Source organism: Ranitomeya variabilis, chromosome 3 (assembly GCF_051348905.1).
Source record: "Ranitomeya variabilis isolate aRanVar5 chromosome 3, aRanVar5.hap1, whole genome shotgun sequence".
In the NCBI taxonomy this organism is placed as follows: domain Eukaryota; kingdom Metazoa; phylum Chordata; class Amphibia; order Anura; family Dendrobatidae; genus Ranitomeya; species Ranitomeya variabilis.
The window spans coordinates 776,264,055-776,283,589 of NC_135234.1; the positions used below are offsets into that span (position 1 = coordinate 776,264,055).

Sequence of the window (19,535 nt, forward strand, 5' to 3'; positions counted from 1 at the left end):
AGTGAAGGATCACACTTCTCGATTTGCATCTGATAAGAGGAGTCTGGGTTTGGTGATTCCAGGAGAACACTCCCCCCTGACTGCATTGTTTCTACTGTACAGATGGTGGATTAGGATAATGCTAGCTACTTTCAGTATTATATTGATCCCAAAATGGATGACAGAATCACAGTAAATTGTTGATGTAGCAGCTGCTCTACTGACAGATCACTGTGGGGAGACTGCGACATTTGGTGTAATATCTAATGTGGCCGGTTTGGAGGCTCCATCCTGAGCGTTGTCCATGCAAAATGACCAGTGCTGATTGGGCACATTAGATGGCAGGAGCAGTTGGGATGTGTATTGAGTCGCACTATGTGTGTAACCAGAGCCAATATAATCTTGGTGAAGCATCATATGGGACCCCCGTTATTCCCCGGCCTCTCCCCTCTGTCAATCCTTGCACTGGCTCCCCATTACCCAGGGACTCCAGTTCAAAACCCTAACCATGACACACAAAGCCATCCACAACCTGTCTCCTCCTTACATCTGTGACCTCGTCTCCCGGCACTTACCTGCACGCAACCTCCGATCCTCACAAGATCTCCTTCTCTACTCCCCTCTTATCTCATCTTCACACAATCGTATACAAGATTTCTCTCGCGTATCCCCCCTACTCTGGAACCCTCTACCGCAACATATAAGACTCTCGCCTACCGTGGAAACCTTCAAAAAGAACCTGAAGACCTACCTCTTCCGACAAGCCTACAACCTGCAGTAACCACCGATAGACCAAACCACTGCACGACCAGCTCTACCCTCACCTACTGTATCCTCACCCATCCCTTATAGATTGTGAACCCTCGCAGGCAGGGTACTCTCTGCTCATGTACCAGTCGTGACTTGTATTGTGTAAGATTACTGTACTTGTTTTTTATTATGTATACCCTTTCTCACATGTAAAGCGCTATGGAATAAATGGCGCTATAATAAATAATAATAATAATAATTATATATGGAGCATCTTATGGGGCCCATTTTGTTTGGAGCAATATATGGGGCCCATCATATACTGTATGGAACATTATATGGGGCTCATTATACTGTATGGAGCAATATATGGGGCTCATTATACTGTATGGATCATTATATGGGGCCCATTATACTGTATGGAGCAATATATGTGGCTCATTATTCTGTATGGAGTAAAATATGGGGCTCATTAGTCTATATGGAGCACTGTGGTGTCCATAATACTGTATGGAGCAATATATGGGGCTCATTATACTGTTTGGAGCATTATATGTGGCTCAGTATACTGTATTGAGCATTATATATGGCTCATAATACTGTATGGAGCAATATATGTGGCTCATAATACTGTATGGAGCAATATATGGGGCTCATTATACTGTATGGAACAATATATGGGGCTCATTATACTGTATGGAGCATTATATGGGGCTCATTATTCTGTATAGAGTGATATATGGGGCTAATTATACAGTATAGAGCAATATATGTGGCTCATTATACTGTATGGAGCAATATATGGGGCTCATTATACTGTATGGAGCAATATATGGGGCTGATTATACTGTATGCAGCAATATATGGGGCTCATACTGTATGGAGCATTATATGGGGCTCATTATACTGTATGGAGCAATATATGGGGCTCATTATTCTGTATGGAGCAATATATGGGGCTGATTATACTGCTTGCAGCAATATATGGGGCTCATACTGTATGGAGCATTATATGGGGCTCATTATACTGTATGGAGCAATATATGGAGCTCATTATACTGTATGTAGCAATATATGGGGCTGATTATACTGTATGCAGCAATATATGGGGCTCATTATACTGTATGGAGCATTATATGGGGCTCATTATACTGTATGGAGCAATATATGGGGCTCATTATTCTGTATGGAGCACTATGTGGTGCCCATAATACTGTATGGAGAACTATACTGTCTGGTTTCTGAGCTATTGTAGAATTTACAATAATAATAATAATAATATTTATTTATATAGCGCCAACATATTCCGCAGCGCTTTACAGTTTAACAGTTTCAAACACAGCAGTCATAGGTAACAACGTTAACAATACAGTAATAAAGCACAATAAGCCGCCCCTGCTCATGAGATCTTACAATCTACAATGAGGTGGGGAGATACAAAGTACAGGTGTGTATTTACAGTGATGTCTTTACAATGATGGTCCAGCCATCTTCAGGGGGTGGGGGATGGATGGGGATAGTGAATGGGCTACACACAAACATAAAATGTCTTTGATTAGGGAACTTGATAGGCCGCTCTGAACAAATGTGTTTTGAGAGAGCGCCTAAAACTATGCAAGTTATGGATGGTCCTAATATCTTGGGGTAGAGCATTCCAGAGGATTGGCGCAGCACGGGAGAAGTCTTGGAGTCGGGAGTGGGAGGTACGGATTAGTGCAGAGGTTAGTCGAAAGTCATTTGCAGAGCGTAGTGGTCGGTTAGGCCGATAGACAGAAATGAGGGAGGAGATGTAAGGGGGTGCCGCACTGTGGAGAGCTTTGTGGGGGAGAACAAGTACTTTGAACAATAGATATTACTCATGTAATGCAAAAAGTGAAATCTTTTGTACTATATCTATACTTCTGTGCCGTATCTGTGTATTATGAATTGTGGTATGTGTTAAAGGGACCCACGAAAACCTGGGGCCGGCCCTGACTTCTGGCCACATTCCGACTAGACGTGTCCGGCCTTGCTCAATTCATTTTCATTGGGTCAAGCCTCGCATGTCTAGACTAGTAGCAAAGCCACAAAAGAGGACTAAAATCCTCCAAAAAATCAAGAATACAGCTGAAAAGGGGCAGCAAGCGGTGTCCCATCAATATCAGATCTATACAAACTCAAATATTTGTAACTGTACATTGGAGACTCAAAGTCTGGAGTGAGTACTTTCATCCTAGCAGCTCATCATGCAGAAAAGCCCACTGAACCTCCCTTAATGTCCATTCCCAGCAAATATACTAGTCTTAATTACCTGTCCACACCAAGGAGTCTGGGTTTCTAAAAGGAGTTTTAATTAGTTTTCTCACTTCCCAGCCTTACGTAATTGCCTCACTTCCCTGTGTTAACAGGTGGTTCTACTTCAAGGAGGCTCTTAGATTGCAAGCTCTGTCTCTTTGAGAGATTCTGTGTGAGAGAGGAGGGCGGTGAGTGCCCCCTCCCTGGGGATGTGTTCTTGATTTTAATGTTGTCTATGACACGAATAGAAAACCAAAAAAAAATTGTCTATTTAATGGAGTAAGAACAAATAATATATCCAATCGAAAAAGACATAAGAGCAACCAATAATAGTGAAACAGTAATATCAAGCTTATTGAATAGCTATAAAACATATTACATAAGTGTTGAGAGATTTGTAAAAGATGAACATATATCAAGAAGATTATGGAAAATCATCCATAGCAGAATCAATAAATTCCTGATAAGAGAGACACCGTATCCCCCAAAGGAACAATGCTCCCCCAATATATATATATATGCACATAATTAGGGCCTGACAATAAGAACTGTACAAGTGACAGGTAAGATAAATGACATATGAAGCTATATACATAGAATGTCTCAAGGAGTATGGATTGAATAAATCTATAATTAACACCTACAAATGTGTTAAGGTAAATGCAACCTGGCACCTACAAACTGAATTAAATCCTAGGTGTTGTTAATACATATAGGACACAGCAAGTTCAGAGAAGAGCTACCACAATTGTGAGCAGACTGCAAACTATGTCCTACGAGGAACAGATAAAGGATCTGGGAATGTTTAGCTTGCAAAAAAGAAGGCTAAGAGAAGACTTAATAGCTGTCTACAAATATCTGAGGGGTTGCCACAGTGTAGAGGGATCATCCTATTATTTACACATGGAAACACGAGAAGCAATGGAATGAAACGGAAATTGAGAAGATATAGATTAGATATTTGAAAACGCTTTTTGACTATAATGGTGATCAATGAGGGAGACAGGCGGCCACGAGAGGTGGTGAGTTCTCCTGCATTGGAAGTCTTCACACAGAGGCTGGACATCAGCATTGAGCAGGGGGTTGGACACAATGATCCTAGAGGTTCCTTCCAACTGTTAACATGCTAGGATTTTATGATCTAATAAGAGGCATCATGTCGCAAATGGAGTGCATAAAGTAATATTATCATCATCATAGATATGTGATACCTTGGCACATGATGAGCTAGTGGAAGCAATACTCCAGGAGAGACAATAGGAGAGGCGAGCACAAGCACAGATTTCATGGATTGACAGGATGTGAACGTACATCCAGCTGATATTCATTGCAGCACAGAGACCCGTCAGGTCCCTGCACCACAATACTCACTGCTGGCCAATTAGAGGCCGGCAGCTGATAAGGCATGCTGGTTATTGACAGCACCTGGCAGTGATATCATGTGCTGCCTGTTGCTTGCACATTGATGTCAGCTGCTGCCTTCCGCACCAGTTACAGAAGAGGATGCTGCGCAGCGGGGAAGGTGAGTAGAATAGTTTTTTTTTTAATCTGTTAAAGAACAGTGACATATGTGCCAGGGTGGGGATATTACTACATAATGGGGGCAACATGTATATTCCTATAGGAGTTAGAATGCCACAAGGGCCCATGCATATGACAAACATGCAGGAGGGGGCAGGTCCAAATTTTGCACTTGAGCACATTGGACTCAAGTTACGCCACTGAGTATGAGTACTTGGACAGCTTTACAGCTGGCTCTCGACACTGGGCATCTTACACTAGGAGCAACCATAATGTAACATGTCACTGATATAATTGAGATACATATATTAATTATATAATAGATAAGTATATTAAAATAATTATAAATGAGATTTTTTCTTCTTTTTTTCAGGTGAAGACAGTATGAGAATGTCCCATAAAAATCTCCTTTCATTTCCCTATAATGAAGTAGCAGATTCACAGATTGGAAACAGTTACACTGCACTTAGACTTGAAAACAAATTGGCATTGTCTGAATGTGGGGAAGAGAAATCTAATCATTACAAAGATGACGGTCCCTATTCTTGTACAGAATGTGAGAGGTGTTTTAAAAAGAAATCCATTCTCATTGTACACTTGAGAAGACACACAGGGGAGAAGCCATTTTCATGTTCAGAATGTGGGAAATGCTTTATCCGGAAATCAGATCTTGTTGGACATCAGAGAATTCACAAAGCAGAGAAGCCATTTTGTTGCATTACATGTGGGAAGTGTTTTGCTTATAGATCACAAGTTTCAGAACATTTGAGAACTCACACAAGGAAGAAGCCATTTTCATGTTCAGAATGTGAAAAATGTTTCAAGAGTAAATCAGATCTTGATAAACATCAGAGGACACACACAGGTGAGAGGCCTTATTCATGTCTTGAATGTGGAAAAACTTTTGTACAGAAAACAAGTCTTACAAACCATCAAAGAATTCACACAGGGGAGAAGCCATTTTCTTGCTCTGAATGTGGGAAAAGCTTTTTTGTTAAAGATCGGCTTACGAGACACGAGAAAAGTCACATTGGGGAGAAGTCATTTTCATGTGTAATATGTGGAAAATGCTATATGCGTAAAGAAGCTCTTGAGATACATCAGAGAGTTCACACAGGGGAGAAGCCATATTCATGTCCTGAATGTGATAAGTATTTTAGTCAGAAATCATGTCTTAATGAACATGTAAAAATTCACACAGGGGAGAAACCGTTTTCATGCTCAGAATGTGGAAAAAGTTTTAGTCATAAAGCCATTCTTCTTCAACATCTGAGAATTCACACAAGGGAAAAGCCATTTTCATGTGCAGAATGTAAGAAATGTTTTGGTCAGAAAGCTATGCTTTATCAACATCTCCAAATTCACAAAAAGGAAAAACAATGTTCATGTCCAGAATGTGGGAAATGTTTTCAACATAAACCACATCTTGTTTCACATGAAAAGTTGCACAAGAGAGAAAACATTTTAACCTTGTAGGAAATTTGGCAGGTGTATGGCTCCGTTGTAGGACCTGCTGTTTCAGGAAGCTTTCTGATGTAGAACTTAAATGTCATGCTGCAATACAGAAAAATATCATCACTAAGTTTTTCTTTGATTTCAGAGATACCTGTTGTGTGTTAATGTCCCAAGTCATCATTGATAACTTAACCCTGTCGGAGTCTTAAGGTACCTTCACACGAAGCGACGCTGCAGCGATAGCGACAACGATGTCGATCGCTGCAGCGTCGCTGTTTGGTCGCTGGAGAGCTGTCACACAGACCGCTCTCCAGCGATCAACTATGCCGAGGTCCCCTGGTAACCAGGGTAAACATCGGGTAACTAAGCGCAGGGCCGCGCTTAGTAACCCGATGTTTACCCTGGTTACCAGCGTAAAATCTAAAAAAAACAAACAGCACATACTTACATTCACGTCCCCCTGCGTCCACTTCCTGACTGACTGAGCGCCGTACAGTGAGAGCAGAGCGGTGACGTCACCGCTGTGCTGCTTTCACTTTCACTTTGCGGCGCTGAGTCAGAGGAGGAAGCAGACTGCAGGGGACGCAATGTGAGTATGTGCTGTTTGTTTTTTTTACATTTTACGCTAGTAACCAGGGTAAACATCGGGTAACTAAGCGCGGCCCTGCGCTTAGTAACCCGATGTTTACCCTGGTTACCAGTGTAAAATATCGCTGGTATCGTTGCTTTTGCTTTCAAACACAACGATACACAGCGATCGGACGACCAAATAAAGTTCTGGACTTTATTCAGCGACCAGCGACATCACAGCAGGATCCTGATCGCTGCTGCGTGTCAAACGAAACGATATCGCTAGCGAGGACGCTGCAACGTCACGGATTGCTAGCGATATCGTTATAATGTCGTTTCGTGTGAAGGTACCTTAAGTGTTTGTTTTTTTGTGTCTTTTTAATTTTTATGAATGAGTGCTTGTATGGGGCTCAAGTAATAGAAAACCTCTGGCACTCAGGAAAAATATAATAACTGAAAAATGTATTACAATAAACGATTCCAAAGTTCAGACTCCAGTTAGGAAAGAAAAAATATTTTGGAGATTCTTACAGACACATATTAAGTTCAACGTTTCGGCTATTTAGCCTTTTTCAAGAAATGTCTGTTATTTGATTTTACTCCGTTTGAGGAGAAACAATAAGTCACTCTGGTAAACTTAGCCAAAATGTAAAGGGAGAGTGCCCAAGTGGTAAAAGGCTGCGGGGTCAAAGGAGACACATCGGCGGTGAACTCCTTACTGGAGTCTGAACGTTGGAATAGTTTATTGTAATACATTTTTCAGTTATTATATTTTTCTTGAGTGCCGGAGTTTTTCTATTACTTGGATTCTATTTTCTCCTGAGCACCACATAGCGGTGAGGCACCCCCATAATCTTATTCTTGTATGGGGCTGTCATTCTATTTGTGGGGATGTACTGTGGAAGTCATCGTAGTGTGTGGGAGGATGTGGGACATCATAAAGTATGGGGAGCTGTGGGACCATTAACTGTTTGTGGGAGAAACGTGGGGTGATTAAATCGTGTGGAAAATCTGTGGGTGCTATAATGTGTGGGGGACTGTGGGGGTGATTATACTGAGTGCATTATGCTGTGTCTATAGGGAGGGTTCTGTGAGGGTGATCATGCTATGTCAGGGCTATCATACTGTGTGAAGCAACTGTGGGGGCATCTGTTATGATCCGGTGACCTTGGAGCCGCATTAAACTTTCTCTGGAGTAGGTGGAAACTATACTGACCGCAGATCCTGAACTAATACCGCAACTAGAAGTAGCCGAGGAGTGTGCCTAACAAACCCTAGACACCTCGACACAGCCGGAGGACTAAATACCCCTATAGATGGAAATAGGAATACTACCTTGCCTCAGAGCAGAACCCCAAAGGATAGGCAGCCCCCACGAATATTGACTGTGAGTAGGAGAAGAAAAGACACACGCAGGCAGAAAACAAGATTTAGCAAAAGAGGCCACTCTAGCTAAATAGGAAAGGATAGGACAGAATACTAGGCGGTCAGTATTAAAACCCTTCAAAAAATATCCACAGCAGATAATACAAAAAAATCCACAATCTAACTAAAGACGTGGAATGAATATCTGCAACCCCAGAGAATCCAACAAGACTGAGAAAATACTGACACAATCTAAGCTGGACAAGAAAACACAAAGAATAGCACTGAATTGTGAAGCACACAGCATGTGTGCCACAGCAAAAAAACCAGACACTTATCTTTGCTGATTTGGCAGAAAGGCAGGAGGAACCAGGCAGAGGTCCAACACCTCCCAACAACAATTGACAACTGGCAAGGACTAATGAATCCTGCACACCTAAATACCCCAGTCAGAACTGCAATCAGCAGAAACACCTGACCAGGACTGCAACTCAGGGACAACTGCATTACCACCTACCACCACCGGAGGGAACCCAAAAGCAGAATTCACAACAGGCATCATACTGTGTGATGACTGTATGACGGGACCATGAGGCCCCTCATACTTTACGTGGGGCCATCATACTATGGAGAAGGCCATCATTTTGTATAGTATGACTGTGGGGGCAGGCACTAGTCAATACTCATGAAAACGCTGCGATGCTGGGTAATCAATAGGTCTGATGTCAGAAGCCAGGAGGGTACGTCATAGACAGAGGGGTGAGACAAAATAATAGGTCATGCTCCAGGGGTCAAAATACCAGGAACATAGCACAGAGAAACAAGGCAAACATACACCTGTGAGCAAGAAGCTACAATTGGCACTAGTCTGAGGTAGAGAGCTTAATATTCATGTCATTATCCGGAGACACATGGATGAAGCTCAGGCAACATCCTAACTCCAATTGGTCGGCTAAACTGTCATTCCAGACACTGACAGCACAGAACACTCCAGCATCTGATTGGGCAGCGGAGCTGTCCATCACATACTGTACTAACAGCTCCTCATCCCCCTGCTCTAGATTGGACTTACACTAATTTTCTGCCTCCAGACACACAGAAAGGTGGAATTGTGAAAGCATCATACTGTGAAAGTGGACTGGGTGGTAATCATACTGTATGTGGGGTCATCATACTGTGTGGAAAGCTGTGGGTGCATCATAGTATGTTGTATTCACTGGGCGCCTCACAATGTGAGGGAACTGTGAGGACATAATACTATGTGGGGGTACTATGGGGGCATCGGGATGTGTTGGGGGCACTGCAGCGGCTTCTTTGCTGTCTGTAGTGTGGCATCACCATAATGTGAGTGCTAAGGCTACTGTTGAGAAATTAACTGTGGGGGTGGGGTATTATACTCTGCATTATTTTCTGTTGTTATCATAGTTTATGGGGGACCATGAAAGGGAATCAAAGTGGATAATAAGACAAAGTGGCTTCAATAGAGGCAAAATTGCTGTCTTTAAAAGATGAGAAATATATCCTGCTGTGTCACCACCTTCTCTGCTGAATATTTTTTTAGGGTAGTGGGTTGGGCCAAATTAGGACTTCTGGTGCCCCATGATTTGTATATATGCCTCCGGCTAAAAAGGTCTGTGGATGCCATGGTGCCAGAACAGCAAAAAACCCAAAGTTTTATACTACACCCCACCCGTCACAGCTCCAGTGGGACAGTCCTAATTTGGGGGGTCCCAGGAGGTCAGGGCTGCATTCTGACTTTCTCTCGCTATGTGAGATGTCTCGTCTCCTGTCGTGCAGTGACTCTGTATTACTGAGCTCATTACTCAATAGTGGAAGAAAGTCCTTACTGAGAGCTGGGAAAAATATGCAGCTGAGACTGAAGTTTATTCGAAGATACGCAGCAGAACAGTTCATTGAGGGTATGTGCACATGTCCGGAATGCATGCAGAATTTTCCTGAGATAAACCTGAGGTTTTCCGCAGGAATTCTGCATGCATTTTTTTCGCGTTCTTTGCGCGGATTTTGTGCGGATTTTTTCTGACACTCCAAAACAATGGGAAATCCGCAAAAATAATAAACATGATGCTTCTTTTCCCGCAATGCGTTTTTTTTTTCAGAAAAAAACGCATCATGTGCACAAAAAATGCGGAATGCATTCTAAATGATAGGATGCATATCTATGCGTTTTTAATGCGTTTTTATAACGTTTTTATTGCGAAAAAAGGCGAAAATTCCTGAACGTGTGCACATACCCTGAAAGTCAGTGAGACAAAGCATGCAGGCACGATCAGGTGTCCAGACAGACAAAGTAACGCTGGAATATCTGGAAATGGGCTGGCGATGGTGTGGCCTGGCAGCGGACTGGCGATGTTGTGGCCCTGAACAACAGTAACGGGCTTTTTACACATAGTTTAGACAAAAAAAAGCTACATCTTGCAGCAAAAGGACCTATACACATATATTCGAGAACAAAGCATACAATGGTTAAATGTAATGACTTTAAGGCTTTTTACCCAAAACTTCATTAGATCTCGTAAATCTCCATGTTCCTCTTAGCTACTGTCATTAATCACATCACAGCTCTTAGCCCTGTCCCATCATTCCCACTACATTGACAACTATATTGGTCTGTTTTCCAGTATCACTACAACAAACACACTCATTTATTACCATATATTGCCATCTATCTGTTATCTCATTGCTCTGCAGCTGATCCAATTAACCTGTGTATATGCAACTACACCTGCTAGTGGCTGTGATCTCAGCTTGTGTCTCCAGTCTGTCTAGGGCTTTCAGTGCATATTATTAGCTTCTTAGCGGCAGAATCAGTTGGTTTCTGACTTTGCACAAGATGGCTGCTAGAGCCAACATGGCAGTTCAGTATATTATGGCTCTCCATTCTCTTACCAGTAGCGCCTCCTCCTCTGCCTCTGGGGGATGAGCCGTGGCCTGTCTGCTCTGTACATACTAACATTGAATTAACTCATTCATTCTTTTCTTAAAAGGTACCGTCACACTCAGCGACGCTGCAGCGATATAGACAACAAGTGGAGACGTCAAACACAGCAGCTCCAGAACGATGCAGGAGCGATTCTGTGACGTAACGGCGACACACTTATCGTTCTCACAGGTCGTTAGCTCCATGTCAAACATTGCTGGCATCGTTGCTTTTGATGTCAAACACGACGATACACGCCGACCTGACGACCAAATAAAGTTCTGAACTTTGTTCAACGACCAGCGATATCACAGCGGGATCCAGATCGCTGCTGCGTGTCAAACACAACGAGATCGCTATCCAGGACGCTGCAACGTCACGGATTGTTGTCGTTCTCGTTGAAAGGTTGCTGAGTGTGACGGTACCTTAAGTCTGGTCTTCCCCAGGAGTTGAACTCCCAGCCTGTAGCATGGGAAGCAGCAGCAATAGCTATGAGTCATAGGCTGCAATACACAGTAGAGGAGAATTCTCTCTACTTGAATATGCATTGTATTCTGCTTTACAGGCACATTGTACCGATGAAAAAAAACAAACAAACAAATGTATCTTTATCTACCCGTACTCTAGAGGGTAAAACTAAAATCGGAATTTTTTTTTCTGTAAAATTACTAAAAAAAACCTGTGAAAAACAATTAAAATTCTGTCATTTTTAATGCAATTAAAAAAAAATATCACAAATCGGCAAATAACATATACATTTAGTTCTCAATACAGTGAACAGATTATTATAGTGAACAGTAAATGGCATGATATAAAAAATGTTGTTATTGATTTTTTCCTCCATTAAGCCTATACAAATATAAAACTGTAATGCTGAGGCCGTGTTCACATGTAGCAGAGATGCAGCATATTTCCTGCTGTTTTTTATGTGGACATTTCTGCCGATGTCTGCACCACACAATAATCTTCTCCTGCTAGTCCATGGCCCTTAGCATCGCCCCGCTCCAGCTGTCGCCTGCCTCCTGTGTGACCCCGCTCCACTGCTGCCTCACCCAGTAAGCTAAATTTATAATAGGGACTCCTATTTGACAGATTAAACATATTTCATGTTTTCCTCCTCAAAATTTTGGGTGGTACTATGTGTCTTATAGTCCGCAAAATACAGTACTCGTGTTTTTGACATTCATTTTTGTTGCATATGACATAGCTTTAAAAATGCGGCTTCACATCTGCACCAAAAACGCATCAAACTAGGAGAAAATGCAGCAAAAATGCATTAGGAGAAGATTTGATGTTTAAGGCAGGAATAGAGGTGTTGTGGTGAACCAGATCAGAGAATCAAGAGGCGGCGGCGCACACTCATAGTGTCCAGCAAGAGATTCTGCCTTACTGAAATACGGTCGGGGTTCGGGTACACCCCTGAAAAGAGAAGACTTTATGCCAAGAAGCAAGCAACCGTTTTCTGGGATTTACTCATAGATGTGTCTGGTATGATTCAGTTTCTCAGGATCCTGATTTCCCACAAAGAGAAGACTTATTGCGTTGTGTGGTGCAGATACAGAGATAAAGCAGCAGAAAAAATGCACCATTTATGCCACATGTCAACACGGCCTTGAAGACCTATTTTGAAAACTATGAATGAGAAAAACAAATCCTTAGGTCCTAACCATCCTGAATATAGAAAGAAATTGTAAATAGGTGTAGTTAGGGCCATGGCAAAATGGCGACCGCAGTCTGTGCCTCCGTCTGGTCTATCAGCAGGTTGTATCTACACTAGCCTCTGCTCTCACCCTTTCTGGGCAGTCTTCCCATTAGCGACCTAGGTATGCCTCTCTGGTTTTCGCGCACTGTACCTCTTACAGTGAAGGACCTGCAGAGTGAGATGATGGTGTAGACGTTCTCCACGGAGCAATGGTGACCCTGGTCCACCTATGAGTGTGAGGGCAAGTTGAAACTCTGAGGAAAACACAGAAAACTCATAGATTACAACAATACTACAACAAACTACGGACCTTTCTGATTCATAACAAGGAAAAGAAACTGCACAGATCGCGCCTCAATTCAGGAATCTATACAAACAGATACAAAACAAAGCCAAAACCTGACAACTTGGACACCACTCCATTCCTGACACAAAAGCATCTAACTGTGCCATCATTCTCTCAGATTATTAACCCAACAAAGTGGAGCTGGCCGTGCTTTCTAGAGGACTCTCATTTTCTCCTACTAAGGCCACAGATAAAACTGAACTCTGCAGTGATATGGAACAGGAGACTGCACCTGAGGGAATATTTTAAAGATACAGAAGATTCAGAAAACACTCGGACTGAAGGAACAGGGATCCTAAGGCTAGGTTCACATTGCGTTAGGGCAATCCGTTTAGCGCTAGCGCTAGCGGATTGCGCTAACGCAATGTATTTTTAGGGATCGCGTTTGGGGGTCGCGTTAACGTCCCCGCTCTCGCAGATCCCCGAGCGGGGAACGGACCTCGGGCGCGCCGCGGACGCTGCATGCAGCGTCCGAGGCGCGTCACAGAAGAACGGCACATCACTAGCGCGAGCCGAAAAAGGCACGCGCTAGTGATGCGCTGCTGGCGAAATTTACATTGCTGTCAATGGGTGTGCTAACGGACCCGTTGCACGGCGTTAATTGCGACATTTTCGCTGTGCAACGCTGTCCGTTAGCGGCACCCACTAACGCAATGTGAACCTAGCCTAACAACAAAGAAGAGGTCAGACTGGACACCTCCACCTGGACGCAACCCTCATTTGGATAAATATATAGACTCCTTCAGACATTTGATAAAATCCTCCATCATAGATACTAACAGGAGACAAGCATCCAACATCAGTACCCAGGAGAAAGGCCATGCAGTCTCTGAAAACCAACAAAGAAATCATCATCAAACCTGCTGACAAGGGAGGTGCAATAGTCATGATGAACACATCAGACTATATGAAGGAAGCAAACAGACAACTTATGGACACACGCTAATACAAAAAGTTGGAGTCGGATCCTACACAGGACTATTACAAGGAACTAAACAAGTTGGTATCTTGTCTGCCCGACGAATCCATAAGAGCCAATGACCTGATACCAGAAAGTCCAAGAACAGGGACATTCTACATGCTTCCCAAAATCCACAAATCTGGAAACCCAGGAAGACCAATTATTTAATGTGTGGGCACCTTACTGAGCAGGTATCTGGATGGGTAGAGGGTAGTGTTGAGCATTTCGATACCGCAAGTATCGGGTATCGGCCGATACTTGCGGTATCGGAATTCCGATACCGAGTTCCGATATTTTTGTGAAATCGGAATCGGAAGTTCCCAGTGTATGGTTCCCAGGGTCTGGAGGGGAGGAGACTCTCCTTCAGGCCCTGGGATCCATATTTATGTAAAAAATAAAGAATTAAAATAAAAAATATGGATATACTCACCCTCTGACGCGCCCTGGTAGTAACCGGCAGCCTCCGTTCCTAAGAATGAGGAGTTTAGGACCTGTGATGACGTCGCGGCTTGTGATTGGTCGCGTGAGCGGTCACATGAGCGGCCAATCACAAGCCGCGACGTCAGCTGCGACGTCATCGAAGGTCCTAAACTCCTCATTCTTAGGAACAGAGGCTGCCGGTTAACAGCGGTAAGGTCCAGGGGCCGCCGGAGGGGTGAGTATATCCATATTTATTATTTTAATTCTTTATTTTTTACATTAATATGGATCCCAGGGCCTGAAGGAGAGTTTCCTCTCCTTCAGACCCTGGGAACCATCCAGGATACCTTCCGATACTTGAGTCCCATTGACTTGTATTGGTATCGGGTATCGGTATCGGCGATATCTGATATTTTTCGGGTATCGGCCGATACTATCCGATACCGATACTTTCAAGTATCGGAAGGTATCGCTCAACACTAGTAGAGGGTATTCTTAAACCACTGGTAAAGGATACACCCAGCTTCATTCAGGACACAACTGACCTACTGAATAAACTATCAGCAATAGGTCCTCTACCAGAAGGAACCATCCTGACCACCATGGATGTGGAATTTTTGTACTCCGATATCCCACACCAGGATGGATTAAATGGCTGCAAATTCTTCCTGGAAAACACAGGGACTGATGCAAATTCTGTGGTGAAACTTATAAAATTCATCCTCACCCACAATTACTTTGAATTTGACAACAATATACATCTACAGGAGACTGGCACAGCGATGGGAAGTAAAATGGCCCCATAGTGTGCAAATCTTTTCATGGCGAAGCTTGAAAGTGACTTTCTGTCCTCATGTCCCATCAGGCCTCTGGCGTACTACCCGCTACATTGATGACATTTTAATCATCTGGACGGAGTCTGAGCCACAGCTAAAGACGTTCCATGAACAGTTTAATCAATTTCATCCCACCATCAACTTGACACTCAACTACTCCTGTACTGAAATTAACTTTGTGGACACCATCATTAAGCTGCAGAACAATAAAATAGAGACATGAGTATCAGAAGCCAATCGACCGTCCAACATACCTTAAATGGGACAGTTTCCATCCAAAACACATAAAAAACTCCATTGTCTACAGCCAAGAAATCAGATACAATCGTATATGTTCCAACCCCATGGATGGGGATGAACGCCTTGGTCGCCTCAGATAGACCTTTTTGAATCAGGGCGACCATCCAAGAACAATTCAAAACCAGATTACAAGAGCCACCAGAAGAAGAAAATAACCGGGTGCCTCTAGTAGTCATCTACAATCCAAATCTGGAGGCGCTAAGGGGAGCTGCACGGAAATTACAACCTTTACTACAAAAAGATGTCCGCTTACAATCCATATTTCCAGACCCCCCACTGCTGTGCTTTAGGCAGCCCCCAAATCTAAGAAGCATCATTGTCAGAAGATCCCTGTCCTCTCCAACAGCTGCAGGATCCTTTCCTTGCAACCAGAGAAAATGTAAAACCTTCCATTTATAATGACCACGGACAAGATAAAGATCCCCAACTCACATCAGGACTACAAGATACCAGGTACATTCAGCTGCGTCACTTCTAATGTGGTGTACCTAATTATATGTACTAAATGTCCAACTGGGGGTCTGTATGTGGGGGAGACAGGGCAAAATCTGAGAACAAGGATGAACGCTCACAGCCACACAATAAGAGAAAAAAGAATGGATCTACCTGTGGCAATACATTTCTGTCTCCCTGATCACAGCATCATGGACATGAGATTACTGATATTAAAGGTGGCTTCAAATCTCAGAGAGACAGAAGAGTCTGGGAGTATAAACTGTTGATGATCTTTGACACACTCAGTGCAGGAATGAATGTGTCACATGGATTTATGTCTTTTTACATCAATTAAGGAATTTGCTCCTCAGACCACGTGGGGGCATCACAACAGAACCAGACCCCAATCAGAGGACAATAAAACATTCACTGCTTATCTAAGAACTGTTCCAATATTTATGGACATAACTGTTTATCACTCTCCCATAATGACAGTTCTGCTTCACGTCACCTGTCTTATCTATGGCATTATTTCTGTGCTATGTTGTGTATAAATATGTGATTCTTCAGATGTTGTATTAGTATTTCCCTGATGAAGAGACCTGAGTAGTCTCTAAAGCTGCAATTTGTTACATCTTTTCAGTTAGCCATTAAAAGGTATCAACCACTGAGGACTCTCAATTCTAAATACTTTTGAAATCCAATCTTTGCAGATGTAGAGTTCAGCGAATTAGATGCTGCTGTAATCTAAGGACGACACCTCTAGGAATGATCCTGCCATAAACATGCATTTATGTCTCTCAGAGTTTCCGTAAAGCTGGGTGCCGCCATGTGCTGTGTATCCGCCGCTCTGATAAGATGTGTGTATATATAGCACTGGGATAGTGGTATGTTGTACGAGCCGTCAGGACGATGTCTTCTGCCACTAATACCCCATCTACTCTGCCCCTGAGCTCAGGAGGAGCAGCCGCCTGCTGCCACCATGTGTAATACTGCGAGTCCTGGGAACTAGGAGACTCCACCAACAAGATGGCCGCGCTCACTGCAGGGACAGGAAGTCTGCAGCCTAAACCCCGCCCCTTCCTGTTACACTTCCTGCCTCACATGCTGGAGAGCAGAAGGAGATCTCAGGAGTGCTAGGCGGCGGTGACTGCTGCACTGAGGGAGGGAACCCACTGTATCATACACTGGGAGAAGAGAAGCCACAGAAGATGCTGGGAGTTGTAGTTTACAGGGGACAGGAAATGCTGCTCCAGGACTGAGGAGAATGGAGGCGACAAGTCTCATCACAAAACCAGGAAAACGTCCCCCGGAGATCGGAGAAGACGCAGTGACCGCAGCTCCGGTATTTCTTGTTTGTCTTTATTCCTCACCCTCCTCGCTGCTCATAGTCTGGAGATCTTCATGGGTGTATGACCGATGGTCCGGAGGCCACACGTGGCGACTCACGAAGCCGTTCTGTGCACCTGTCAGTGTGTTTCCAAGCCCCGTGTCCGTGGGCAAAATATGCTGACATGTCCGTTTTCTTTTATCAGCATCACGGCCAGTAAAACGTCCTGCACACATGCACACTGATGACACAGGGATGTCATACATGTGACATGTACAGGCGCCTGAGAAGCAGCAGTACAGTTAGCACGGTTCCCCGGGACCGGGTGCTGAAGACGACTCTCATCATCCTCCCCTACTCCTTGCGCATGGTGTGATGGCCCTCACAGCCTCCCACCCCTTGCGCATGGTGTGATGGCCCTCACAGCGAACCTTTTAAAAGGCACAGCAGTATGCTTAGCTCACCCGACAATCATCTGTTGGGGTCCTCATAAACATTAGACTGTTGGCTGAGCTCATGAATATTGACAAGTTTGCAGAATTGGTCTGAGTATGGGGGGTCTTAAAAATATCAGGGTACATGCCCTCGATCAGGAATAGCAGCGTTTAGGAGCCAGCTCACCTAGATTACAAGCACACTGGATAGATTTCTAGAAATCCCGTGCTCACTGTGCTTCTATGTGACGCAGCGTAAACTCAACCGCCCAACAGGAATTTCCACAGTACAATGTATTGGATGCGGATTTAACTGCGTGACTGAACACAGCGACAATACGCTGCAGCCAAAACACAGCAGTTTTCCTGATTGTGGATATGTAGCCTTAGAGGGGTAAAATCAGACTGAAGACCTTAAATTAACCCTTTGCAATACAATATTATTGCGTACTTGTACCACAAAGCAAAACCCCCACACATATTAGGTATCTACAGTGCCTTGCGAAAGTATTCGGCCCCCTGGAACTTTCCAACCTTTTCCCACATATCATGTTTCAAACATAAAGATACCAAATGTAAATTTTTGGAGAAAAATCAGCAACAAGTGGAACACAATTGTGAAGTTGAACGAAATTTATTGGTTATTTTACATTTTTGTGGAAATTCAAAAACTGAAAAGTGGGGTGTGCAATATTATTCGGCCCCTTTACTTTCGGTGCAGAAGTTCATTGTGGATCTCTGAATGATCCAATGTGTCCTAAATGCCTAATGATGATAAATAGAATCCACCTGTGTGTAATCAGGTCTCCGTATAAATGCACCTGCTCTGTGATAGTCTCAGGGTTCTGTGTGAAGCACCGAGAGCATCATGAAGACCAAGGAACACAACAGGCAGGTCCGTGATACTGTTGTGGGGAAGTTTAAAGCCGGATTTGGATACAAAATGATTTCCAAAACTTTAACCCCTTTACCCCCAAGGGTGGTTTGCACGTTATGGACCGGGCCAATTTTTACAATTCTGACCACTGTCCCTTTATGAGGTTATAACTCTGGAACGCTTCAACGGATCCCAGTGATTCTGACATTGTTTTCTCGTGACATATTGTACTTCATGGTAGTGGTAAAATTTCTTTGATATTACCTGTGTTTATGAAAAAAACGGAAATTTGGCGAAAATTTTGAAAATTTTGCAATTTTCCAACTTTGAATTTTTATGCAATTAAATCACAGAGATATGTCACACAAAATACTTAATAAGTAACATTTCCCACATGTCTACTTTACATCAGCACAATTTTGGAACCAACATTTTTTTTGTTAGGGAGTTATAAGGTTTAAAAGTTGACCAGCAATTTCTCATTTTTACAACACCATTTTTTTAGGGACCACATCTCATTTGAAGTCATTTTGAGGGGTCTATATGATAGAAAATACCCAAGTGTGACACCATTCTAAAAACTGCACCCCTCAAGGTGCTCAAAACCACATTCAAGAAGTTTATTAACCCTTCAGGTGCTTCACAGGAATTTTTGGAATGTTTAAATAAAAATGAACATTTAACTTTTTTTCACAAAAAATTTATTCAGCTCCAATTTGTTTTATTTTACCAAGGGTAACAGGAGAAAATGGACCCCAAACGTTGTTGTACAATTTGTCCTGAGTACGCCGATACCCCATATGTGGGGGTAAACCACTGTTTGGGCGCATGGCAGCGCTCGGGAGGGAAGGAGCGCCGTTTGACTTTTCAATGCAAAATTGACAGGAATTGAAATGGGACGCCATGTTGCGTTTGGAGAGCCACTGATGTGCCTAATCAGTGGAAACCCCCCAATTATAACTGAAACCCTAATGCAAACACACCCCTAACCCTAATCCCAACGGTAACCCTAACCACACCTCTAACCCAGACACACCCCTAA

At 43.3% G+C, this 19,535-nt stretch overlaps 1 protein-coding gene across 1 annotated transcript in view; it reads left to right on the forward strand.

Moving 5' to 3' along the window:
- The window catches only part of LOC143817845 (uncharacterized), a 114,839-nt gene that overhangs the window by 81,696 nt on the left and 13,608 nt on the right, over positions 1 to 19,535 (forward strand). Inside the window, exons 8-10 of the mRNA XM_077299309.1 lie at positions 4,898 to 5,996; positions 9,712 to 9,833; positions 17,016 to 17,197. Of these exons, the coding sequence (XP_077155424.1) occupies positions 4,898 to 5,996; positions 9,712 to 9,833; positions 17,016 to 17,197 (1,403 nt within the window). The remainder of the gene's footprint in view (positions 1 to 4,897; positions 5,997 to 9,711; positions 9,834 to 17,015; positions 17,198 to 19,535) is intronic.